We start from the raw sequence: 26,614 nt of genomic DNA, 5'->3' as shown, positions 1-26,614 counted from the left end.
GCATAAATGCTGAAAAGTCTTTAAACTCTTAAAGATTGGCAGTTTTTCTAAGTGTAGCGTTGGCTTTTAATCCAACAAATGAGATCAAATATTATATAAGGGAAATTCAGCTAGTCTATTAGTTCTGATAGGAAGATGATTATGAAACCAGCTCTCAGAAGTTAACTGCTCTTTTTTTCAATCCCTTATGATGTTCCAATTTCAAGATGTCTTTTAGGACTTCAATTTAACTGAATTTCCACAACAAGTATTTTATGTTATGGTGGTAAGATTATTTCAGTTTAGATGGTTAGTCGATAATCTTGTGAGAATTGTAAACTATTATTTCTGAGCTATAAAGCAACAACTTTATTAAATAAGTATTACCTGTATTTTGAATGGTTGCCCTTTTTGCTGTGAGTACAAAACCTAGAGGCAGTCTATTATCCTTTATTAAACTGTACAATGCCAAAAACTCCTGAAAGACCAGAGACATCTCCATTACCAGTTAAATCAATGAAGTTACTTTAGATCTACACCCAGGGTAACTGAGATCAGAATCTGTCACAAGAAATAGAGAATACTGATGCTCGTTCCTCAAACAAGCCATTGTAGAATAGGCAGGCCATTTGGTTTTAAGCTGAATAGTCCTCTTCTCCCCTGCCTGGAACTGATATAAAACCAGATGAGGTTTTCTCTGGTATCATGCATGAATAATGCTGCGTGTCTGTAATTGAGGTCATGGTCACGTGACTTCTGTAGCGGCCAGCAGCAGCATTTTGGGTGTGTGGGAGGGGGCTCAGCGATGTGGGGAGTGGGGTGGTGCTTATCTGGGGGAGGGGAGGCTCCCCGGCTCCCATTGTCATGTCCCTGCAGGTCCTAGGCAGATGGGCCAGAGGCTCCGCACTCTGCCCACACCTGCAGGCGCCGTCCCTGTAGCTCCCATTGGCTGCAGTTCCTGGCCAATGGGAGCTGCGGAGCCGGCGCAGGTGGTGGGGGCAGCACATGGAGCCCCCCCCAGCTGCCACTCCCTCTTGGAGCTGCAGGGACATGCTGGTTGCAGCCGGGTAGGGAGCCTGCCAGCCCCATCAATTCCCCTCCCCCAGCACCATCAGGGGTCCCAGGCCATGCGCCATCACATGCCAGTGCCAGCGGGGGTCCCGAGTCATGCAGCCCGCTGCCCAAGTTTTAGTTAGGGTTCATAGCCAAAGTTATGGACCGGTCATAGGCCATGAATTTTTGTTTACTGCCCGTGACTGGTCCATGACTTTTACTAAAAATACCCCTGACTAAAATATAGCCTTATGCATGAAGGTGCATCTGTCCTCCATGTGTTGTTACCTGACATGCACTGTGCATGAGAGGTCACGCTGTGGGGCAGGGCAGGGACACCCAAGGGGATGCCTTTATTCTGGAGATGCATCACTGACACCTTCTTGTAAAATTTTTTTTTAGTTTTTTTTTTTAAAGTACTTTAACAGTGTGGCACTGACCCTTGTTATCTGTAATGGCACCTTGTTTTTCTTTGGTTTTGTTTTTTATCTAAAAAGAGAGCTGAAATTTTTCAAGGATGCTGATCAAATATGTGCACTTTGCTTACCTAGGGCTGTTCTGGTCTTTTGAGTAATAGGTACCTGAGCATTTTAATTTGCCTTCTCTTTATTGCAACTTCCACAAAACGAAAAATGTGCATTACGTAACTACATATCTGATAAACTGTGGCTCTTTATTAGGTTAATAATACAATTAAGCTATACAATTTTGGCCCTTAGAGAGTTATGCATGAGTAGAATTTGACTACTTTTCCCCTATTTTCCAGCCTGGCTGAAATGTCTTGTAAATAAGGTTTTAGAAAGGAAATACTAATTCTTCTGTCATCTTTACTTTACTGAAATAAACCTGCACACCAGAGTATTTCTCTAAGACAAGTTGATCACTTTGATTTTAAATCTAGTGTGTGACTGTTTTATCTTTTTTAGATGATTTCCATAGCAGAGAATTTTAAAACACTAAACTAAACTGTGCAGCGAGATGGAACATCTCCAGATTTGGCAATGCTATAGATTCATTCAGTTGTCTGAAATCGCTTTACCTCTGTACAGTATTGGAAATGAAAAAATAACACATCATCTGAACAGTCTTATTTCTCCCAAGTTATCTTTAAATTCTGGGCATTTAGGTTTAAATTAAAAATAAATAAATAAATAAACCCTCCATATCCTGGCCATTTACCCTTGGCTCAGTACACAAACTGTAGAATTGAAATTATTCTATAATTTAAAATGAAAGAATGTTTTTTAAAAATATTTCTCTTCTGTTTGTCTTCCTGTTTTTTTCTATCACAAGTAGAGCTAAAAGAAGCATTTGTTATAGATAGAATACGCTGGCAAAATTAGTTTATTGGAATCAATAATAAAAAGGGGATATATTCCTAACCAGTATTATTCTAACAGAGTAGCTCAACCAACTGCACATAAAAGCGTTTGGTGAGCCAATTGAAGACTTTGTACTTTGCATGAACTCATAGAAATTCAAACTGGAAAGGCTTATGTAACCTGCCCATACGGCTACCAATATAGGATTGGACCAGGCAAGCCATGAAAACTGAAGTTTAATAAGTACTATAGTGAATTTGGAAGCTTTTGTAACTCCCCAGTCTAACTAAAAGATGGAAGCATTTTTAAGTCACCTTTAGAGAGTATCATTTTTAGCTTTAACCCTTCCTTAATAGCATATCTACCTAATCAGTTATTTAGCCCCTGCCTACTTCCATATGTATATGAAATTGCCACTGATAGTATTCTCATTATTCAGTACATACAGTGATTGTATTTCCATCAACTGATACTCTCAGGTGCCAGAAGCTGGTTAATGATCTCAGAGGGAGGTAGTGTCTTTTGTAATGATATATAGCACTGGTCCTTCAATAAGTGCTAAATTGTTACATAATGTTATCTTGTGGGTTGATAGGGCACTAGTGATAGCATTAATTATGAAATTTAAAGTGGTCTGATGCGATTAAAGATGATTTGCTTTGCAGAATAAGTAGCAGATCATTTCTGTGAAGCTCTTAGCCCTGGTCTACACTAGGACTTTAGGTCGAATTTAGCAGCATTAAATCGATGTAAACCTGCACCCGTCCACACGATGAAGCCCTTTATTTCGACTTAAAGGGCTCTTAAAATCGATTTCCTTACTCCACCCCTGACAAGTGGATTAGCACTTAAATCGGCCTTGCCGGCTCAAATTTGGGGTACTGTGGACACAATTCGACTGTATTGGCCTCCGGGAGCTATCCCAGAATGCTCCATTGTGACCGCTCTGGACAGCACTCTCAACTCAGATGCATGATTGTTTGCCGTTGCTCTGATGCAGAGAGGGGCGACTGAGGACACGGCTTACAGGGTTGGCTTCAGGGAGCTAAAATCAACAAAGGGGGTGGCTTTACATCAAGGAGTATTTCAGGCAGGACTTCACGGAGGGTTCCAATAAGAAATGGTGCACCTAAGTTATTGTTCTTACTGGAACAAGGAGGTTAGCCTGGCCTGTGATTGATACATGGCTAGATTTACCTCGCTGCACCTTCTCTGTGAGTGACTGCAGTGTGACCTAGAGGAATGAGTCCCCTAGACGGGGGAGGGGGGGAAGCAAATGAATACAAAACAAATCTGGTCTATTTCTTGTTTTGATCCACTCCATCTATCTTTTACATCTTTGGCTGGCAGCAGACGGTGCAGAAGGACTGCATGCCATCCACATCTCATGGCTGCTCGGCAGAAGATGGTACAGTACGACTGCTAGCCATCCTCATCTCTTGCCTGCCCGGCAGAAGATGGTACAGTACGACTGCTAGCAATCCGTATCGCCTGCCTGCTCACCATAAGACGGTTCAATAGGACTGACTGCAGGACTAAAGAGAATGACCTGGTCAAGTCACTCCAAATTTAGTCCCTGTGCCCATGTCTGCCCAGGCGCTCCCAGCCGACGTGGCCAGGAGCACCTCGGACACGACGAGAACGGCTACCAGTCGTACTGCACCGTCTGCTGCCAGAAGGCAATGGGTTGCTGCTACTGTGTAGCAATGCCGTATCGCGTCTGCCAGGAGACATAGGGTGACGGTTACCTGAGCGGGCTCCATGCTTCCCGTGGCATGGCGTCTGCACAGGTAACTCAGGAAAAAAGGCGTGAAACGATTGTCTGCCCTTGCTTTCACGGAGGGAGGGAGGGAAGGGGGGCCTGACGATATGTACCCAGAACCACCCGTGACAATGTTTTAGCCCCATCAGGCATTGGGATCTCAACCCAGAATTCCAGTGGGTAGCGGAGACTGCGGGAACTGTGGGATAGCTATCCACAGTGCAATGCTCCGGAAGTCGACTCTAGCCTCGGTACTGTGGAAGCGCTCCGCCGAGTTAATGCACTTAATGCACTTAGAGCATTTTCTGTGGGGACACACACACACGAATATATAAAACCAACTTCTATAAATTCGACCTTATTCCGTAGTGTAGACATACCCATAGAATAGGTATGTACAACATGCATCCTAACTCTGTCCTGTGTCAACGCTAGCTTCAGAAAAAAGCCTTTTTATGCAGCTTTACTTTGACCGAGAAACATTTTGGGGCAGCTAAGGTGAAAACTACAGTTTTTAATTGATCAGTATATTTTACAAGTGAATGTCTAAACCTAGAGTATTAATATTATACAAAATTACATAAAGGCTTAAATGAGCTAACTAAAGGTATTATAGTACATATGGAATAATAAAAGTTACAAAATTTAGACAGACATATTAGGTCACATCGGCCATCTCCATTCCAGTGCAAGATTTTACCAAGCAATATGTAAGCAAACAATCTTGTTAATAGCCAAAGTAGCTTGTAATGTGTTCTAGAGGTTGAACACCCAAAAAAATGGGTTTCTATGCACAAATCATAATTAAAAGACTTTCTAGTGTCTTTCATACAATGCAAAAGATCAGCAGAGTATTTCCAGTTAATTATTCATAGATAGTCCCTTTGTCCCTTTTAATTTTGTTCTGAGTGTTATAAACTGCAGATTTAAGCAGGAAATAAACTTACAGAGGGCACAGTTTGAAGTTATCACATTCAGCAGCTTCTCGTGTGAATTGTCGAAAGCAATCTGCAAGGAGGCTAGTTTGGCATACAGATTTTGTGGTGAAACAGTATAGGAAAGGAAGTGCTACTGCCAACTCTCACCACCATATGCTTGTTTTAATATAGTATACAGAGAGTGTGGAGACAGCAGCTGCTAAAGGGGAAAGTGGACACTTGCTAGCAGATTTAAAAATCTTTCTGCATCATTCATTGTCTGTCAATACCGGATGAAGGATAGGAGACACTGGATGTGGTTTAATTAGGCTGCAGCTTTATTATTAAATGTGGAGGCATACCCAGCAGATAAGTGTACAGTGCAGGTACATCCATAATAATTTCAGTATCTACCTGAGGTGCTTCTGTCAGCCCCCCATCCCACCTGTCTATTCTGGTCCCCAGCGAACCTGCTGCTGGGACCTTACCATCCCCACTCCCCTTGAATGAGGATTAAGGTGGGCTATAAAGGGGGGGTGGTTGTTGGCTTTCTGCCATGCCAGTCATAGGAACCCCCCTGTTTCCGCTCCTTTAACAAACACCTCCTTTAAATCCTTTACCAAACCATTTATCTGATCTCTGGATCCCTTCCTTACAGATACCGGCACTGGACATCCACCCCACTCTTACATAATGAGTTGCAACATAATAGTCTAACTCTCATTCCATGCTCAGCTTATCTAAGGCCCCTCTGAACCTGGTGTGTGGATGGTGAATCCCCCCCACATACACACACTCTGCCTTGGCCAGGGAGGGATATATTCCTTCCCAGGTGCCATAGAAAGGAGTGTCTAGCAGATCCTGACCAAACCTGGTATTTCATCTCTTTCAAGGGTGGGTGCTGCTCCGCTTGGTCCAAGTGAAAGAAGGCTTCTCCTGCCTGACTTACACCTGTATCCTCTCCCCTCTCTTCTAGTCACCTGGGGGGATGAGTCGCGTTCATGCCTCTGTGCTCTTAAAGAGGTATACCCCTTCCACCGGAAACTCAAACCATGGCCCCTCTGCTTAAGGAGCGGTCATTTTCATGCTACCAGTAATATTTTTTTGTTTACCTGTTTACATTCAAAACAAGCTGTTAACTAAAATCAAACCTGATTTCAGATCCGCAGCCCCAGCCCATTCCCATACCCTAACTTCCTCCCAGACCCTGCACCCCAATCTTGAGCCCTGTCCCACACCGTTACTCCCACCCAGACCCTGCTCCCACACCCTAACTCCCACCCAGACTCTGCACCCCCCAGCCCTGAGCCCCCAGAGGAGAATGCAGGGAAAAAAAAAGAAAAACAAGGGTCGAGGGGGGGAGATAAGAGGGAATGCTCTTAACCTAAATCCACCACTGATGTGGACATATTTCTGAATGCAGCAAAGCACTTAAGCAGACTTTTGATTCAACAAAGCACTTGAGCAAATCATTAAGTCCCATTGAAGACAATGACTTCAATTCTTTGCTGAATCAGGGCCTAAGTGTAAGTTTATTTCAAATATTGCAAAACATTGCGAATCAAAATTGTGAAAGGATTTTCCCCACTAGTCCCTATGGATTTAATGCATCAACTTTAGTGATTTCATTGGAGTTTTGCCTGCTTATGCGAAGGCTGAATTTGACTTGATAGCTTTGTTGAGTGCAAGATGGTTGAAGACCTCAATAGTCTTCAGCTAATAAACTTGACCACTAAAGTCTTTTGGAGCAGTATTAATGACAGAACTATTATTTTTTTAGCTTTATTTCAGCTGATACTCAGTATTGTTTCTAATGTTTTCTTTTGTACTTTTTTTTTTTACCTTAGCAAGGGAGGATCAATATTTTCCAATAAAAGCATTTCTTCTAAGGGTAGTACCATTCAGAATTGCTAGAGTTGCTGGGTTAGTATAATTGTCATAACTTAACCCTCTTTTTTTCCCATATAAAGCATTTACAGTCTGAAGTAGCAGACTGAAATACTGTAGTAACTTATAGATATTTAGAAGTACTTAACTACTGATACAGACATTATATTCATGGATCCCTGGAAATACCATTGGCTATTTATTCTTCTGATTAGATGATTTAGTAGGTTTATTTTTAAAAACGAAGTAGGTTCAAAATTATAGTGGATGAATGTTACCTTAAAACATCTACCATGCCATGAAAAACAGCAAAGCAACATGATTCAGAGCAATACAATGGGAAAAGGTGGTGGTCTGTTTGTGAACATGTATTGACCCCGAGGAAAATACATTTATTTTTAAGGGCACGTACCATAACCATCATAAAATCTCGAATGGCCAGAGGATAAAAAGGTGGAAGAGAATTACACTGGTTATTTAAAAAGAAAAATGTTGCTCTGTTATCAAATAGATTGCTTTCAGTCTGTTCTAATTGTATAAAACTTCCACTGGCTCTTTAAAATTGGATGAGCTATGACTTTACTCTAAAGGTTTTAGATCTTAACTAGTAGCCTGGGATCTCATTATTTATTGGGCTTGAAAAGTACAGTATACTGCCAAACATGAGAGAGCGAGGGGCTGAAATCTGATGCTTTCTTCCCTTCAGCCACCAGAAAAGGAAGGTGGCCTGCCTCGTCAGGTTGGCAACAAGACAGAATGTGGCCTGTTGGGGTTTGTCCTGCAACTGAAGCAGGATTACCAGCCAGTTCGGAATCTAATCCCAGAGGAGAAACTCTACAAAGTATACACGTTTAACTCCGTAAGAAAGTCAATGAGCACTGTCGTTAAAATGCCAGATGGCAGTTTCCGAATGTACAGCAAAGGTGCTTCTGAAATTGTTCTGAAGAAGTAAGTGTACTGTGTCTATTTGCCTTATTTATTGTGACTTGGAGTGATCCCACAGTACTAAAATATATGGGGATTTTGCCACTGACTTCAGTGAAAATAGGATCAAGCCCTTATTGTCTTGGTTTGAAGTTGGAAACTAACTAATATTTCCAAGTAATAGGCACTAACCTTATTGCAGGAATGTAACATACATTTTAATGTGATTAATCTTTTATCCTTTTTAAAAGTAATTAGTCTTGCACAATTGTCTGGATGGCCAGTATCGATGGTCATCTTTCCTGACTTCTATTAGCCGCCAAAGGATACTGCAGCTGGCATTTCTCTGCTCTCTCGTCTCCTCCCTCCCCATTAGACTGTAAACAGATGCACTTTTGAAATGTGCTTTTATCACGTAGGGCTATAAATCCAAATGTCCTCTTGTTAGTTGACATGAACATATACCACACATTTGACTTAGCAAGATTTTTTTTCAATTTGTGTGTAACTTCTTCACTAATTATGGACCTAATGGAAATTACATAGTCTAACTGAAATGTCAGATAAAAACATCTTAAAATGTGCCCAACAATTGTTAAAATCATAGGTACATTCTCTTACCCATCATTAGAATAATGAATCTGTTTTTGTTTGTGAAGTGCACTAGAAATTAAAACTAACAAAAAAAATAAAGTGTGCTGTTGGATGAAATGAGCAGGTATAATGGAAACCAGTAACCAAACAAATGCAATTCATGTCCTTTTCTTACAGGTGTTCTAGAATCATTAATGCAGCAGGTGAGATTCGTGTCTTCAGACCCCGTGACCGGGATGAGATGGTGAAGAAAGTGATTGAACCCATGGCCTGTGATGGACTGAGAACTATTTGCATTGCATACCGGGACTTCAGCAGCAACCCAGAACCAGACTGGGATAGTGAAAATGACATTTTAACTGACCTGACCTGCATTTGTGTAGTTGGTATTGAAGATCCAGTAAGGCCTGAGGTATGTCACACGTACAAGTTAAAGTGCCTACTATCTGATACTTAAGTGTGAAGTAAAAGAACTGTATTTCCTGAAGTTGTTTATTTTTGTTTAATTTTCTAATTAGTCAAATTGGATGACTCAAAAACTAAGGTGCAGACCCTATAACTGAGAAAATACCTTGATTGTTCAGTTGGCATTATTTAATTATAGCAAAAATAGGGTTATAAGAACTATTGCAAGAAAAAGGTGGCAAGATTTTCATTTTGTCTCAGTGAGTACTTTAGAGGAAGTCAGATCAGAAAAGCTCCCCTTGTGAACGGTCATCTAGAAAATAAGAGAGAAACTTTGCGTTAGGTAATGTGTGAGGGTCCAATATTGAAGTTGTATGGGGAACAGAGATCGGTTCCCTTTGAGAAAATATGTTGCAGGCATAAGTATGAATTGATATTTGCTTTCAACATAGAATAAATCTGCTCTGGAGGAAGTTCTGTTTTCTGTAACAATAATTAACAGCTCTTTGTTACTTTGGCACATCGGTGACTGTACTACAGTTGCAAATTCTGGGTTGCCAGATGGCAAGTTGTTTTTAATGTTATGTTTGGATGAGGACAACATTTTTCAAGTGTCTTTTCCAGGGAGAGGTTAGCAACTGAAGGGTTAAAAATCCAAACCTAAAATTCACAGATGTTATTCTGCCACCATATGTAAAAAGTCAGTTAGAATCTTCACTCCTGTTGAAATCAATATTAGTGTTGCACGTGTGAAGTGTCTGCAGAATTATACTTTGTCTTTGGCTGATTGTAGCCTTTATTTGAAAACTTAAAAAGAAAATGACTTTTTATATAAAAATAAAATAATAGAACACAGTAAGAAATAGAGGCGCTCTGATGTCATGATAATGAGAACAGTGTTCACTCCCGTTAAGACTACAATGTAGGGGATAGGTTAGGGGATGGTTGGTTTGTATCTGATATATTTATATAGTGCTTGATTATTAATCATTAAAACCAATGAGGGGGAATTATTCCCATTTTACAGTTGAGGAAACCGTATAACACAGAGGATAAAGCCAAGATAAATTAGAAATGCTAGGAGTAAAAATAAGGAATTCCCAGCTCCAAGTCACATGCTCAGTCCATTAGATCACACTACTTCTGTGGTCTAGAACTAATAACTATAATTCACTTTGGAACCTGACCATCCATTGATAATGTTGTTACCGTTTACAAAGGCAGTGAGATTTTGTGTTGAAGGCAGTGGCAGTCTGGTGGCAATCTCTCTCCTTCCTGCCCTTACATCCCATTTAATTTGCACGATAGATCTTTTTTAGTAGGTTTTTTTAATCATTCTGTTTGAATCCTCCTTGCCTGGATATCAGGTTGGCCGCAACGTTGTACGTTTTAGGAAATACTGTGGTTTGTTTTTTTTTAATAGAACATCAAATGTACACATTAGGCTGCTCTGAAGGAGTATGTGTGAGTCTTATGTTTCCCTGAATGCTGTAATAAAGCCAGTATTTTATATTTCTAACTATAGTAATGCTGTAGAAAAACCCTCTCTGTGATAAATTCCCTATTTCTGCAGCCATGTGATAAGCTACTCACTCATGTGATAAAGAATATTTATTTTATCCATCATCACCTGCACTCTGGCCACTAATCCTTCTGTCCCCAAACCAAACCTGAGATTCCAACTTAAAACAACTTTGATTTTAAAACCAAAACCTTCCTGGTGTGTCATAAAATGTGGATTAGGTAGAAGCAAGAAGTCAAAATGGCATTTGTGACAGTTTAATGAGTTTTATTCGGTTTGGGATGACCTGCATGACTCATTTATAGTTAATGCAGGAATCCTGAAAGTCATACATTTAAAACCTTTATACCATGGCTACTAACATGTGTATTCTATTTATAATCTTGGGTTCTAATCACTTTAAAATCTTATGAATCCCTGAGGGGAAAAAACAAAAAACCCACCTTATTTATGGAGTGCAAATAATGAAAATTATTCATATGCCCTACTTCAGATAATGAGATTCTGTGTTCTGGAAGATCAGCTTCTGCTTAGCTGAAATGTTAAATCCTGATATAGTTGGCCGCATTGGGATTAGAACTTGCATATGTAGGTGCATTGATTCACCATGCTTCTTGCATATGCAGTATCATCTGTACTTCAATTCAACTGAAAAGTTTGTTTTCAGATGTTTCTTAGTGGCTTTAAGCACAGGTTTATTTCCATGAAGAATATGCATAATTTCACTTCTTTCATTACAATTCTGTTACAATTCTGTATATTCTGTTATTTTTACAATTGTAAAAAAACTGTAGTCTCTCTAGGGGTCCCAGCTTTCCCCTCACTGATCTACTTCAATGTGTCTGCAGCTAGACCAGTTCATAAACTCTTAACTTATATTGAGTCTATCAGCCCCTAAACCTCAGGGCTTATGGTCTCCTTTTGTCTCCTTGTTTTTCAGAGGCAGCCTGTCATGGGGCTGTTGTCCTGCTATCTCAGGCCTTTTTGTCTCCCTCTTTTATAGCTGGGCTTGTTTTCTTTATTGGTCACAGCTGTGGTTGCGTGTCTCCACGATTGGCAATCCTGGCAGCTGCTCAGAGGTGTGATCAGCCTTCCTCTGCCTTCTGCCTGTGCTCAGCCTAGGGTTTATAAATCCCATTACCCCACCCCAGAAAAGATTCTGGCAGCACATCTGCCTGCGAGTGTGTAGTCCTCATCTTCCCTAGTAGTCCTGGCAGAATCGAATCCAAAATGACTAAATATCTTAAGTGAAATCTGTGTTACACTGAAACACAGATCTTCCTTTTTCTTGGCAAAACAAGCTGCCTCCCCTGGAGTTAATAACCATAAATTAGATGTCAGACACCGTCCCATAGATGTTACTTCTAATACGAATAATTTTTTAAAATCAAAATATATAGGTTGGATCGTCAACTGGCATGAATTGGCATAATTCTATTTAAGTCAACGGAGCTACGCCAGTTTATACCTGCTAACCATCTGGCGCTATTTTCTAATGACTCACTGAAAGATCTCTGATGTAAATAAAGGGGAGCTTTGCCAGTCCTCAAATTCATTTGCCCCATCCCTTCTTCCACGTAGCTTAAATATTTTCCATGTCATTTAAATATTCTTTCAAGGTTTTTTGTCCCTTTTTTGTAGGCATGCTGACTTCATGGTAATTCCACCAGACACCTTTATGGCCAAAGGTGATAAAATTGCTTGGAACTCACTTCTGTCCATTGTTTTCTGTGCCCTCTAGTGTTAAGGGGTTTGGATGTTGCAACGAGACTGCAGTTTACCTATGCCTAGCTAATATTTTGTTAGTTTATCTTTCTTTCTCAGAGTCAGACAAAAGCAAAGGCAATTCCTTGTCCGACTGTGTGACTAAATCTGAATTCAGTGTTTGTGGGATGCTTTCTTTTCGTATTTCTGCAAGTGCTGAAGTAGTGTCAAACAACTCTGGCTTTGATGAATTGTTTATTGATGTTCCCTTGGGGTACTTGTTTATTATAAGATACGAATGGGTACACTCATTATGTTGATGATGCAGGACCTCATTACTGAAAAAAGCCCATAAAGAAACAGTAGGTAATTATCAAAGTGATATATTACATATTTTTTTCATTCCATTATAGTTTTGGCAGCTTTTAGATGGAATGCATTGCAGTCAACATTCGACGTATAGTGCCGGTCACCAAATTGCTTATTCATTGTATAATGAATTGGAGTTGAGTTTCTGATTTTAATTACTGTGGCTAAGCATCTATAGCAAGCTAAAACTTTACTTAAAATATTGCTCATTATCCTTATTATTGCTGACTTTGGAAACCATAATTTCATTGTTTAGTGGTATATTTAGTTGGCACTGTAGTGCAGAGCTCATTTCACCAACTTAAAAATGATTTACATTTCCTAAAATATCTCCCTTGCACCGTTCTGTTAAGAGAAGTGTGCTCCCCAGGATGGTGTTTGTTGAAAATCTTTCTGTGCCTGCTCCAGAAAATTACTATGACCACTTTTTATTTAACTGAGAGCAGAGGTTAATTCCCTTTATGCAATTAAAAGATAGGGATAAAAATAGTGTAAAGTAGTCTATGTACTGCTTGATCTTCTGAATTCAGACTGTGACTTTCCACTGGTCCCCAAAATTTCATAGGGTTTTGGTTTTAAAGGTTTTGTTTTAGCCCATTTCTATAACGCCAATAAAATCATATAGCCTTTGTGATAGGCTCCAGGGTTATTACACTTAAATTAAAAATAGGAGACAACAATGTATATTTTCATAAAGAATTTTTAAACATTACAGTGGTTCTGTGCATGAGTGTTACTCATTACCAAAGTGCCCTTAATGTGCATATTACAAATTGATTTTAATTGTTTTTTTTCCCTTTAGAATGGGAAATTTTGGGCAATTCTGTTTACAGTTGAATTGCAAAAAAAGAATGGTTACCTTACATTACTGGTGGCTCCTCGAGGTGTTCTGTTCAGGTGGATCCCACTCTTGGTGTGCATGTGCTCCATGCACACAAGCTTGAAATCTTTTAATCAGCAATGTCTATGGATGCATATGCCCTGCAGAGCCTCAAGGGCATAAAAGTGGTCCCATAAAAGTGGTCCTAGCTGCCACTCAGAATATTGAATAAAAATACTCTGTTGCAGTAGGGAAGGAGGCAGATTGTGAATAAGGCTGGTTGTGAATTTTTTGATTAAATGGTTCTTGGTCAGAAAATGCCAATTTATCAAACCCAGAAATTTTCGTGGGAAAAGTTCTGTTTCAGTGAATTTCCTGTTGAATTTTTTTTTGAAAAAAGTTTGAAATTGACATTGAACAGTTCAATTTTTTTATTTGAAATGACTTTTCAGTTTGAAATTTAAGTTAACTTATAACCAAAAAAAAGAGAGGTTTAAAATAAAAAAAAATTCAAAATTATAGAAACAAAATATTTTGAATTGATCAAATGCAAATATTTTTACAGATTTTTCAGTTCATGAAAATGTCAAGATTTTTGACTTTTCAGAATTCTGATTTTACCACTCCCAAGAAGAAATACGTCTTGAAAAAAAGGAGCTGATCTTGCCTCTCCTTGCCTGTTTATTAAATACATTGCTGTGGTATGGTCTGCTATGACCTGTGTGGTTTTTCCTTATAAGAGAGGTAGGAAAAATTTGCACATCAGACTTATTGCTCCGAATTCCAAAACATTTATCTCTAAATGGGAGTATGAAGGGGGACACAGCTGAGAGTCTGAAAATGATCCAGATGTGCTTCCTAGAGGCATCTATTATCCATGTCTTGCTGAAGAATGGGGAAATGAAAGGTATGCTGTGACAAGCATTTCGTGCATCATTCCACCAGAGAAGAGGTGATAGGACTTGTTCAGGATCCGTTACCTGCAAATTTAGCCACCTCTGAAAGGGTTTGAGGTGAAGTTTGGCATATGGTATTCTGAAAATGCATGACGCCACGGGTCCCAGTAACATAAGACAGACTTGAGTGAGATGACTTTCCCAAAATTGAACAATTGTCGAGGTAAGGGTAAACCTGAACACACAGTCTCCTTAAATGGGCAGCTACCATGCAGAGGCATTTTGTGAATACCCTTTGGGGCAGTAGAGGGACCAAAAAGGAGGACTTTGAATTGTTAACATATATCAGTTACCACAAAATATAAATACTACTTGTGAGCTGGATGCATAGACATATTTACTTGAGCTAAATAAATCATGTCCTTCAAAAGATAATTTCTCCATCACCATCTGGACTTTTTTGGGGATACCAGGCACAACCAACTACGGGGTTCTCTTCATTGTGACACCAGTAGCCACTGATCTTGTGGCTGTGTCAGCACTATCCAGTGCTGCTTGTAAAGTCGTTTCAGCAATTAAAGCATACAGAGAAGACTTAAAGAACTGGGAAACTTAATCCCATTAAAGTAGTCATACTTGGCTAGAGAAGCCTGGATAGTTGGAGATTCTGACATTTAAACTAGACAAGGAGTCTAGTCTTCCTTCCAAAAAGAGCCAACTTTTTTGGTTCCTTATCTTCTGTGGCGGACTTTGGTGGAGCAGGATGTCTTGACTTTTCATTTGTAGCCATAACCAATAATCCTGGAACTGGGTGAATATAGAAGTACTCAAAACCTTTTTTGAGGAACTTGTTATCGACAGTCCGCTTGCTTTGATGTAGCAGAGATGGAAGGTGGGGTCTGCCAAAGATTGTTGGTTGGGTCTAGAATCCTGCCATTAATAGGCATTGCTAAACATAACTGGGTATAAGATATCCAACAGTTTGTATGATTTTTTCCTGGATTATTTCTAGTGGTATTTCTAGGGTTTCAGCCATCCTTTTAAGGAGCTTTGAAGCTTTAAAATCACCCATCATAAATGGCACTGATGAAGTGACAGCTTCATCTGCTGAAGATGAAGAAAATTCCAAAGGAGTCAAAGGATCTCTCTGATAATAAAATTATCACCCCTTCACTTTGTATTTCTTGGCCCTGTGTCCACACATCTTCCCTTTGGGACTACTGATCCATTCTTTGAGGTTCACTGGTAGAGGAGATTTACCCATAGACATAGGGCGACTGATACTACCGTGGGCAGAATGCTGTGAATGAAACCTATAAGGGTACGGCATGAGGCATCAAAGAGGGGACTGAGGGGAACTGTGACCCATACCTCAGGCTGCCACGCCTGGAGAAAAGAGCTGGGTCCAGCCCTGTGGGACAGGAGCTGCTGCTGCAGGGTGAGTGTGGGCTGGGCTCACTCTCCAGGGTGCTCCCTTCCTTCCCCCCATGTGTCTCCCCTCCTCACCGGTCAGAGCTAGGATTGTGCTGCCACGGCAGAGGTGCTGCTGCAGGTTGGTGACAGTTTAGTATAGTGCACACATTGAGTCAGGAGAGTGGGATCCACGTGGACAGATACCTGAAGAAGAACTTTATATACAGTGATGTAAGCACCATGTTCTGGTGGTCTGTTGGGATGGTCTGTGATAAACACTGTTGCTTTATGTCACTATTTGCCGTTCGCTCAGGCTACTTTAATATGAGCTAATGATTTGACATGCTTTAATTCTGATCAGTGGAGGCCAAGCTGTCATGACCAGAATGAGGGTGGTCAGACCTAGTGGTTGGAACAGGAGTTGAGAGTCAAGCCGAGTCTATCACATTTTACTATGTATTTTATATTATAGTGAATTATAAGTCCAATAATATTTTTATATACGTGCAGATTTATGTGTCTTATTAACATATTGTTAAGAAAATAGCATTTTAAGTTAGTTTAACCATTTTTAGGATTCTGTTATTGAATGATGAACCCAAGGAATGGATTTGACAGTTATTTTTTCAATGATCTGAAAACTCTCATTTAATGTGACTGTTGTTAGTGTGTTTTTGTGAGAAAACTGTTTCTGCTCTCCGATCTCATGGGGAATTATTTCTTATGAGCATAAAGTAAAAAATGAATAGTGGTGCTAACAATAAGGAGGTCAACTCTGAAGTCTATTTAATAGATCAAAGAAAATGAAGTCAGAAAAACATTTTATTTCCAAACAATTATTTAACTAATTAATTGAATCCCTCACAATTAAATGTTGATATGGAAAATGTTACAACACATGTTCATTTCAAAACATTCAGTAAAATTTACGCCCTTTCAAAATTTCACCAAGAATTTGCCAAAAAACTTCAGATGAGTCTAGGCTCATATTTTTTCCAATCCTTTTTTTTAATGTAGTACTAAAACAATGGAGTAATGAGTCATTTAAAAATTGTATTCAAATTACTAAAAACTCTCAGAAGTCCATAACTTATGGTAAAACAAAAGTTGCCAAAATGTCTTGGAACAGAGTATTTCAGGAAAATAAAACTGCAAAAAACATGTTCTTCTGGGATAGCTCCTTAGGAAGGAAATAGCTGACTTTTAGTTAAAGGGTAGTTAGGTGACAGAATTTTCCATTACAGTCCCAAATTGCCATTGTTTCTAGCAGGGACTCCATTAATTTAGCAGAACAAAACTGACAATATCGTGTAGAAATGTCACTGTCCGTCAAGAAGAGCTCTGTGTAAGCTTGAAAGCATGTCTGTCTCACCACCAGAAGTTGGTCCAATTAAAGATATTACCTCACTCACTGCACCTTAAAGCATTTTAGAGGAAAAAACAGAAGAGCGAAGAATATTACTATAAATGTGTCTTTTAATTAGCTTAATCTTGGTGGAAGTCATGATTTATCCTGCAAGAAATGGCAAGTCATGGAGCTGTGATAAAATTAATGAAAAGTCATAACTCTGACAACTTGTTCAGGTATTTGTTTTAACATTAAATAACGTTTTAGAGGGAAAGCCTCATTTCCTCTTTTCCTAAGATGCTTCTGGGAGTTAGCACAAGTGAAAATATAGCCTTTTCTACTTTCACAAACCTAACCTCATGGATTGCTACAGTGATGCTTAACCTCTGCTGTGCCAAAGGTGTCCCACTGACACCTTTCTTGGAGGGTTTGAGAATTGTGCCTATTATGAATATGTACATCTCCATCAGATTTATTTTTAAAAAAGCCCACAGCTAATGCAAAAAGCCTGCTTGTGGTTGCATTACCCTCAAATAATAAATAGAAATTGTTTGGATGAATTCAGCAGCAATAAAACCAGTTATTGATTAGCTTTGTCTTTCTCTCTTGCCTGAGAGCTAGTAGGCAGAGACCTTGTTCTGAGTGTTGTATACTCCTATATGTAGGTTCACCCATTCAAAAATTCTCTTATTTACCCATACTGGTTAATTCTCACACACTTCTATATCTTCACCCCAAGCTGTGCTGTACATCTTTTATGTTGGGTTAGGTTTTGTACTTGATGTTACATTTGGAAATATTCAAGAAGGCAAGCAACTAAAGCAGCATCTTGTACCCGTAGAGATCTGTCTCTGAATTTTGAGACAACCTCCCTGAGCCAGGGTTAATGAATCTTGTTCACACGTCAATCACTCACCCATTTGCCAACTTGCACCCACTATCTTTTACATCACATCTCAGTTTGGCCCATTAGTTGTCAGCAGATTCAGATAGAGATTGCTGCATCAGGCTACTTTAAGCTTATATCCAGAAAGCTTTCTCTGCATTCATAGATGCTAGAAGCTTGATTCTTTGTAAATGTAAGCTTAGGTTCTGTGGAAACAGCTTGGAGATGTGTCTGTTTCTACTGCCCACTCAGTCTGCCAATGTAGTCTCTTACCTACATAAATAAAAAAGAAAATATGAGCAATATTTTGAGTATAGTTGCTCTACACAGAGTTAAACTAGACACTGCCCACCAGCTGTCCAAAAATAAGAATAGGATTATATCTTTTCTTAGATATTATTTTGATGTGCATATGAAACTAGGTTCTGCCTCAATGAACTTGCTTAATAGAACTGGCATTTCAAATAGAAGCCTTCATTTTCTCTTCTTCACACTGGGACTATCATTTTCCTCCTTTGTGCCCCATATTCTACTTCTGGCTTCCAAACTGTCATCTCAATCTCTCAAATCCTGTAAGTGAGGGAGTCATGTTGTTCAAAACTGCTACTAAGGTCATTTTAAATTTACAAGCAGGACATATGCAGAATAACAAATCTGGCAACTCAGTCAATCACTTGGGAGCCACCTACGCAAGTTGCAGATTGCTTATGAGCTTAATTGGTGCTATTTTCCAGTGCTACCACATCTTCAGGTTGACCAAAAGAGGTTTCCAGACCAGACTCACAGGGGGAGGTGGGAATGCTACTTGTAGGTCATAGATACATAGGTCACAGGCAGATAAACTTCTGTCCATTATTCATTCTTTTTTTCTTGCCTGTTAATGCTATTACATTATTTGTACTGACTGAGAGCCATTCTGTAAACAGCAGATATTCTTGACGTATCCTGAAGGTGGAGTAGTTTACTTAGGGCCCATGAAAAGCTCAGATTTATTACTCTTATAGCCCAGCTTTTATTTTAGTGATCTGCATTTGGCTCACCTAGTTACGACCTCTGGTTTACCAGGTAAATGGAAGAGAGAAGAACAGCACAAATGACCACATGAGCTGTCTCATGCCAAGTGAGCATCTGTCTGAATTGCTTTAGAAGCATTAGGCTCATTTCTAATTCTACCACGTTAGTGAATGTTGTTACTTTTTGGAAGGAAAAACGTCTTTGTAATGATGCAAATGTCAGTGTGTCCCATACTTGCTGCTACACAGGAAGGTGAAAACCCTTGCAATGCATGTAAACAATTGTGCAATGTTGAACGTGATGGAAAAATTCCTTCCCAGCCCCTTTTGTTATCGGTTTATGTCCTGAAGCATGAGATTGGACTATCCTCTTAGTTTACATTGACTTCTAGGATGTTCTTATTTCTATAGTAAAGTTAGAGCATAGCAAATAACATTGGATTTTCAATGATAAATAGTAATGCAGGTACATAAGAACATAAGAATGGCCATACTGGGTCAGACCAAAGGTCCATCCATCCCAGTATCTTGTCTACCGACAGTGGCCAATGCCAGGTGCCCCAGAGGGAGTGAACCTAACAGGTAATGATTAAGTGATCTCTCTCCTGCCATCCATTTCCACCCTCTGACAAACAGAGGCTAGGGACACCATTCCTTACCCATCCTGGCTAATAGCCATTAATGGACTTAACCTCCATGAGTTTATCCAGTTCTCTTTTAAACCCTGTTATAGTCTTAGCCTTCACAACCTCCTCAGGCAAGGAGTTCCACAGGTTGACTGTGCGCTGTGTGAAGAAGAACTTCCTTTTATTTGTTTTAAACCTGCTGACCATTAATTTCATTTGGTGGCCCCTAGTTCTTATATTATGGGAACAAGTAAATAACTTTTCCTTATTCACTTTCTCCACACCACTCATGATTTTATGTACCTCTATCATACCCCCCCTTAGGTTTCACTTTTCCAAGCTGAAAAGTCCTAGCCTCTTTAATCTCTCCTCATATGGGACCCATTCCAACCCCCTAATCATTTTAGTTGCCCTTTTCTGAAACTTTTCTAATGCCAGTATATCTTTTTTGAGATGAGGGGACCACATCTATACACAGTATTCAAGATGTGGGCGTACCATGGATTTATATAAGGGCAATAAGATATTCTCCATCTTATTCTCGATCCCTTTTTTAATTATGCCTAACATCCCATTAGCTGAATCCCTAACAGACGTAAAAGTTGCAATTATTCAACAAAAAAACTTCAAAAACAGACTCCAATGAGAAGCCACAAAACTGGAATTAATCTGCAAACTGGACACCATTAAATTAGGCTTGAATAAAGACTGGGAGTGGATGAGTCATTACACTAACTAAAAACTATTTCCACATGCTAATTTGCCCCCTACTGTTACTCACACCTTCTTGTCAACTGTTTGAAATGGGCCATCCTGATTATCACTACGAACGTTTTTTTTCTCCTGCTGATAATAGCCCACTTTAATCGATTGGTCTCGTTAAGAGTTGGTATGGCAACCCCCATTTTTTCATGTTTTCTGTGTGTGTGTGTGTGTATATCTATCTAACTACCTATCTATCTAAAATCTTCCTACTGTATTTTCCACTGAATGCATCCAATGAAGTGAGCTACAGCTCACAAAAGCTTATGCTCAAATAAATTGGTTAGTCTCTAAGGTGCCACAGGTCCTCCTTGTTCTTTCCGCTGATAGAGACTAACACGGCTAGCACTCTGTTTCTTGGCTGAGCTATTCCAATGATCAGTGACAGAGGCCCTTGCTGTTAAAACATGTACCCCTTATTTCCAGTCTGAATATTCCTAGCTTCGACTTCCAACCATTAGATCTTGTTATGTCTTTGTCTGGTAGATTAAAGAGCCCTGAAGTATTGGATGTACTCTCCCTGTATACATACTTATAGACTATGATCATATAACTTCTTACTTTTCTCTTTGATTACTTTCTCAGAGAGAAGGTTAATTGTTATGAATAGAGCCATGGACTGGTTTTGAGTCCAAAGAAAGTATTATAATTTGCTGGGAAAGCCACTTTTATGTATATCAAGGAGAAAGAGATATCATTTAGATCTTTCACACTTTTACATATTCTTAAAAAATGTCCTTGGGTTGAAAGTTTCTACCATCCAAAATAGTTTCACTATGGTTGTAAAAGTTACAAAATTTCTATATTTTGAAATATCATTTTTGATGATGGAGTTTGTTAAATTTGATAAAATATGTAACAATCTTGTGTCCAAATTACAAATTTAGTGTTGAATATTCATCAAATAATTGTGTTTTTAAAATTATTTCTGAAGATATGTACAATGCAATTTAATATTAGTTACATTTCTACTTTAATTTCTGGATTACTAAGAGTTCATTTTATCTGGGCTGACCAACTGAGTTTAAACATGGATACAGGAAAACACGTACTGCCTTCAGAAAGAATGAGGTGCTTCTCACTTACTAATATTAGCAATCAACCTTTGTCTCCCACGTTCACCAAAACTACTGCATTGTACAAACATGCTTATTACAATAAATTATGTTTAATAAAATGGCCCTCAATGGCCCATGTCCTTTATATACATAAAAGGGGCTTTCCTAGCAGATTCTAATACTTTCTTTGGACTCAAAACCAGTCCATAGCTCTATTGATCTTTATAGCAGGCAGTGAATTCAGGGGTTTTAAGCTTAGACTGTGTCTGAATACAAAGTCTCAGAATTTGGATGTGATAAGACAGTTAGGGGCCAATCCTGTGAGGTGCTGACTGATCACTATCTGCAAAGTGCTGAGAGCCCTCTGCTCCCATTAATGTCAACCACAGTGGAAGGTACTCAGTACCTCTCAGGATTTGGCCCCAATACACTTTTTCTCAAAGGCTCACTCCTGTTCTAGATCCATATATTTTTAATAACACTTCACTCTAGGATCTGGATGCATTTGATAGTGGGGTCATCAGTTACATTCATTTGGTGTACATCCACTCACACATAGGCTTCATCACTCCACTGTCCTAAATGACTTTACTAGGGCTTTGAATTCATGAGGTGAATGCTTATTAGGAATTTTCTAACTATGTTGCTTAGTCGAGACCTTTAGAATAAAGAAGAATGGATATGAACTTGAAATGAGTTTTTCTGTGATACTGTGTTATTCACCTACTCCACACAGGGGTGTTTGGCTTATTTGTAAAGGACTTTGGGATCCTCTGGGGGGAAAGGAACTACATTAGTGCATACTGTTTTTATCATTCACTGAGTGGTATAGAGTTGGCGTGTGCACACGCATGAAAAACTGTCCCTTCCTTAATGAGCTCCAAATGTACTCAGACAATCGAATCTGGATTTTCCTAAAAAGACAACTCTCCACATCTTGACCCCCTCAAAGGGTAACTTTGAGGGAGACAGATCCATAGTTTTTTCTAATACTTTGTGATAATTCTCCTTCTGCTTTTAGGAGTCTTGAAGCAAAAACAGCTGGATGTGCTTACTCAGATTGCTCTAAAGTGTTTTGTTTTGAATTTCACTGGCTTGCATCTACATTAGTGGGCCAGATGCTGTATGGTGAACTTTAAGAACAACATGCTTGCTTTGAGAGTAAGCTCGTTAGGCATGGGCTGTGTTTTCTTCTGGTTTTTACAGCACCGACTTCAGGGTTATGACTTAATAAATAAATATTATCCTTGAAGAAATAAGTTATTCAGACCAACCTATATCTACTACCCATTACAGCAGACTATGCAAACTTTGTTGGAACATGCATTATTTTCAATAGGTCTACAGCAAGCAGAGCATTTTTTTAAGATACCACTATCCTAACTGTCTTATCTTTAAAGGTCATACTTAATGGTCCTGCAAAGACAGTACAGTACGTGATAGACCAGGGAATGAAAACTGCAGTGTTGGTGTTTTAAAATGAATGTCTCTAACCTGTTTATCTCCATTCTCTCTCGCTGTAAAAGGGTGCTAACTGATCGTATTGATCCACTATTTACAATAATTCCAAAAAACAAACGAAAAACCCTGTTGCATATTTTTCCTATCTCTCTACAGCATATTGATTTTCACTTAATTACCTAATACTGAACCTTTTTTTTTTGAATGACCTCCCAGATGACAATCAAAGAACAATCATTTATTGTTCTAGAAATGCCCATGACTCCACTGCATGGCCAGGAAGGTTTGGATGGATTTAGTGTCTATACATTCTTGTAGAATTTCCCTGAGCTTTAATTAATAAGTTGAATAATAAATAATCTATGGAAGCACATTGTGCACAGCTGGAATAATGAAGTCGCATTTCTGCATGAGTTTTTGATACTGAATATCATTTTGGTAGTACAGCATGACAACTGGGTATTTATAGCAAATTTATTAATATTTAGGCAGCTTCTCTGGGCTCTTCTTCAGCATTTCCTGAAGCCCTGTCAACTTATTTTCCACTAGAAGCAAGAGGCTGATCAAAAGTAGTAGAACATTTGTGCTGTTTAATATCTGAAAAGTGCAGTTACCTAATTAAAATGTTTGTGTCCTAAGTAATGAAAGTCTTTTTGCAACGTGTGTCATGGACTTTGGAACAGAAGCATCTCTTTATTAAATGAAAATAGCTGCTAAGATGAAGAAATGTACAATGAAAAAAAGTCAGTTTTCATTTCATTTCCAGAGAATCATGTTTTATCTCAATGTCCTTTGTTTTGGCTGTCTTTATGGGCCAAATCATGGTCTTGCAGCTCCACTTGCTGTGGAGAAATGTAATGTTGTGTGAACTAGCATAAGGAGCTCTAGATGGATCTTCCACTCTGGGAGAACCACTAAGCCCTGCCTCCTCCTCGGGGAGTGGGGGGAGTGCAGTCCCAGATTTTTAAGGATGATGGAGATGTCGTAAACATACACGGAGCCTTCTAAATGCATGCAGGAGGAGTTGACCACCTCAGCTGACTGATACCACGGAGCAATAGTACTTGCAGAAAACACCAAAACAGAGTTGTGAGAAGGAAGAGGTTGCATCAAAAATCTAATCTGGAGGAGGGAGAGTAGGGGGCCATTTTAGACTCCTCTCTCCTAATACCCCAAGACTAGAGGTAGGGGTCTTTAGTAGAAAGTGGGCTCCATCTCCTCTGTCGAGCTCCACTTCTCCCTGTGATGCCTCCCCCCAATATGTTTGCTTCTGAAATAGCATGACATCCTCAGGGTCTATCAGGCTGGTGCTGAGTCGTCGTAGGCAGAAGGAATGGGCAAATCAGCTTCTCTATTCCTGCATATTCTAGCCAGCATTTAGCTGTATGTCATTTCACCACTACAGAAACCATTGTTCCAAAAGTATATTTAATGATGTACCACCTTTTAAATCTTTGCATAAAATTCTAGCTATTTTGATGACATAAATAGAGGATGTGCAGCTGACGGGGTTCCATGCATACCCCTGTGTTTATTCTGTGTACACAATGGGCCTTCAACACTGAAGAAAAATATATATGCCAGATATTTAGTGCAAACTTATTTTTGCACTTTGCAAGGCACAGGGGATTGACTGGAGAATGCCTGGACACACACACACACAGAACCACACTGCTATGCACCACTTAGTCTATGCAGGAGAAGAGCCGTGATCCCAACCATATACAGAGATTTGCAGATGTGAGACTCCCCATTTTGCAGCATCAGGATTCCCCTCCACAAGATAACGGGTGGGTGGGGAACTTTGTGGCCCTCAAATCAAGGTCAGTCAATCCTATGACTCCATGTGGCAGTTGGTTGCCAAGCATGATTAGACACAGAAGCAGCATATTTCTGCATACTAGCCTTAAAGTTAGTGTGGTGATACTCAGACATGTATGTATGTATGTATGAAACAAATGATAAAACTCCTCTTCGGTGGTGCATGGTTGTTCTTTTGTTTTTGATTTGGAAACTTCACATTCAAAAATGAAGCTAGGAGGCAGGCTCCTCTATGGGCAGGAGTCAAGCGGGAGGATTCTGCTACTTCATGTGAAACTACAGCTTTATTTCTGAGTTTCTTGGTTTTCTACTTTGTTTTAACTAAAATGTTCTGAAAAAAAATAGCAATCACTGAAACCATTGATATGTACTTGCAACTTTAATTCAATGTAGCCAAGATTTGGTGGGGCAGAATATATGTAATAACATAATCACTCATCTGAAGAACAGATATATTACTTGTAAATCATTTTAGAAAAATAGCTTCAATGTATTTAGTTCATCCTTATAATTCAATACATTTTTATTAAAAATTGTATGTTTACCAATGTGTCATATCTGAGGAGAACACAGAAGGAAAAAAGAAGGAAGGAATGGTGTTCTTGTTGGATCAAATGGAGCATTCCATGTTGAAACCTGTAGTCTCAGCAGGCTGTACCTCTATACTAAGGTTTAAGTCAGCTGCAAACGACTCCTTTTTAGTAAAAACTAGGGGTAGCTTATGGGGCTTCGGGCAAGTTGTGAGAGTATCTTTCAGATGGGCAGTTTAGATATTCCTGATCTGTGCCATGATTTTGTTCGTGTTTTGTAAGTCCTATTTTTATCTCTAGGAATTGTTCACCTTTAAAAAATATGGCAATTTAAAAAACCGTAGCAGATTATGTATATTGTACTGTGTTTATAGGTCCCAGAAGCCATAAGAAAGTGCCAGCGAGCTGGAATTACAGTCCGCATGGTCACTGGGGACAACATCAATACAGCTCGTGCCATCGCAATAAAGTGTGGAATTCTTCACCCAGGAGAAGATTTTCTCTGCATAGAGGGAAAGGAGTTTAACAGGAGGATCCGAAACGAGAAGGGAGAGGTAATTCATGAATTGAATATAAAGTAACTTTTTCCGATGTTATGTTTCATAAACTACAGTGAAGGATGGAGGAACACACTGTATTTCTCTTCTATTGTGATGTCCCTCACTTCAGTAGACAACGACCAGCCCAACAGCCTGACCGAAGGGATGGTTCGACTTCCAGTATTACTCCTTTGTTATTTCAAATGCCTCTGATAAACCAGCATGTTACATTTAACTTTTCTGAGAGTTATCTAATCAGTGACACTATCACAGTAGTGCTAACCCAGTTGAGCTCTTTTCTGAACCATGATATCAGACTGTTTCAAAAAGTACAAATTCAGAAAAGTTCTTTAACCTTCCACCCCCCAACTAACGAACCAAAAAACTCCCCAAAAACCCAACAGCAGGGCTCTCAGAGCTCACTAGCAACTGGCAGCCATACGGAGTCAGCCTCTAAATGCTGCTGCTTTGCTGGTGCTCTGCCTTCTTGCATCGAGTCTCATTTAAAATGTGGCTCCATTCTCAGATGAGACTACATAAGTGGTTACACCCAAGCAAACCTACTGAGACAACATGAGGGCAGAACTGTCAGACAATGGAGTTTGCTTGTGGGACACTGAGGGCACAGTCTGGCCTGCAGAACCTTTTCTCTTGGTGATGATGTGTGAGATGAAGAACTCAGCTGGATTTCCAGATCCCAGCTAGAGTTGGCAAGGCTAGTGAACAGAAACATCTTTCTACTTGTAGACTGAGCACATTCAATCTGGGAGCCCTCGAGACACTGCAGATATAGAACTCCACCTTGCTACTTTTAGAGTCAGATTCTGGAGTGGAGTCAGGGCCGGATTAAGACCTTTAGAGGCCCTAAGCACTGAAAAGATTATGGTGCCCCCCCATATGTAATTCAAAATAAAATCAATACTGTACCGTAAAATAAAATTTTATTTTTCAAAATGACACAAAACTTACATGTATGCTGAAATTAAAATAGCTTCTTTCTAGA

The 26,614-nt window shown here is 39.4% G+C and overlaps 1 protein-coding gene across 18 annotated transcripts in view; it reads left to right on the top strand.

Annotated features, from left to right (window-relative positions):
• Positions 1–26,614, top strand: part of ATP2B2 (ATPase plasma membrane Ca2+ transporting 2) — a 748,369-nt gene that overhangs the window by 655,987 nt on the left and 65,768 nt on the right. For all 18 annotated transcript variants that reach the window (XM_048858215.2, XM_048858209.2, XM_048858213.2 and 15 more), the window contains 3 exons: positions 7,627–7,868; positions 8,616–8,850; positions 25,447–25,626. In XM_048858215.2, coding sequence (XP_048714172.1) covers positions 7,627–7,868; positions 8,616–8,850; positions 25,447–25,626 — 657 coding nt within the window. The remainder of the gene's footprint in view (positions 1–7,626; positions 7,869–8,615; positions 8,851–25,446; positions 25,627–26,614) is intronic.

Source organism: Caretta caretta, chromosome 7 (genome assembly GCF_965140235.1).
Source record: "Caretta caretta isolate rCarCar2 chromosome 7, rCarCar1.hap1, whole genome shotgun sequence".
NCBI classification, from domain to species: domain Eukaryota; kingdom Metazoa; phylum Chordata; order Testudines; family Cheloniidae; genus Caretta; species Caretta caretta.
This window is presented reverse-complemented; position numbering and strand designations above follow the sequence as displayed.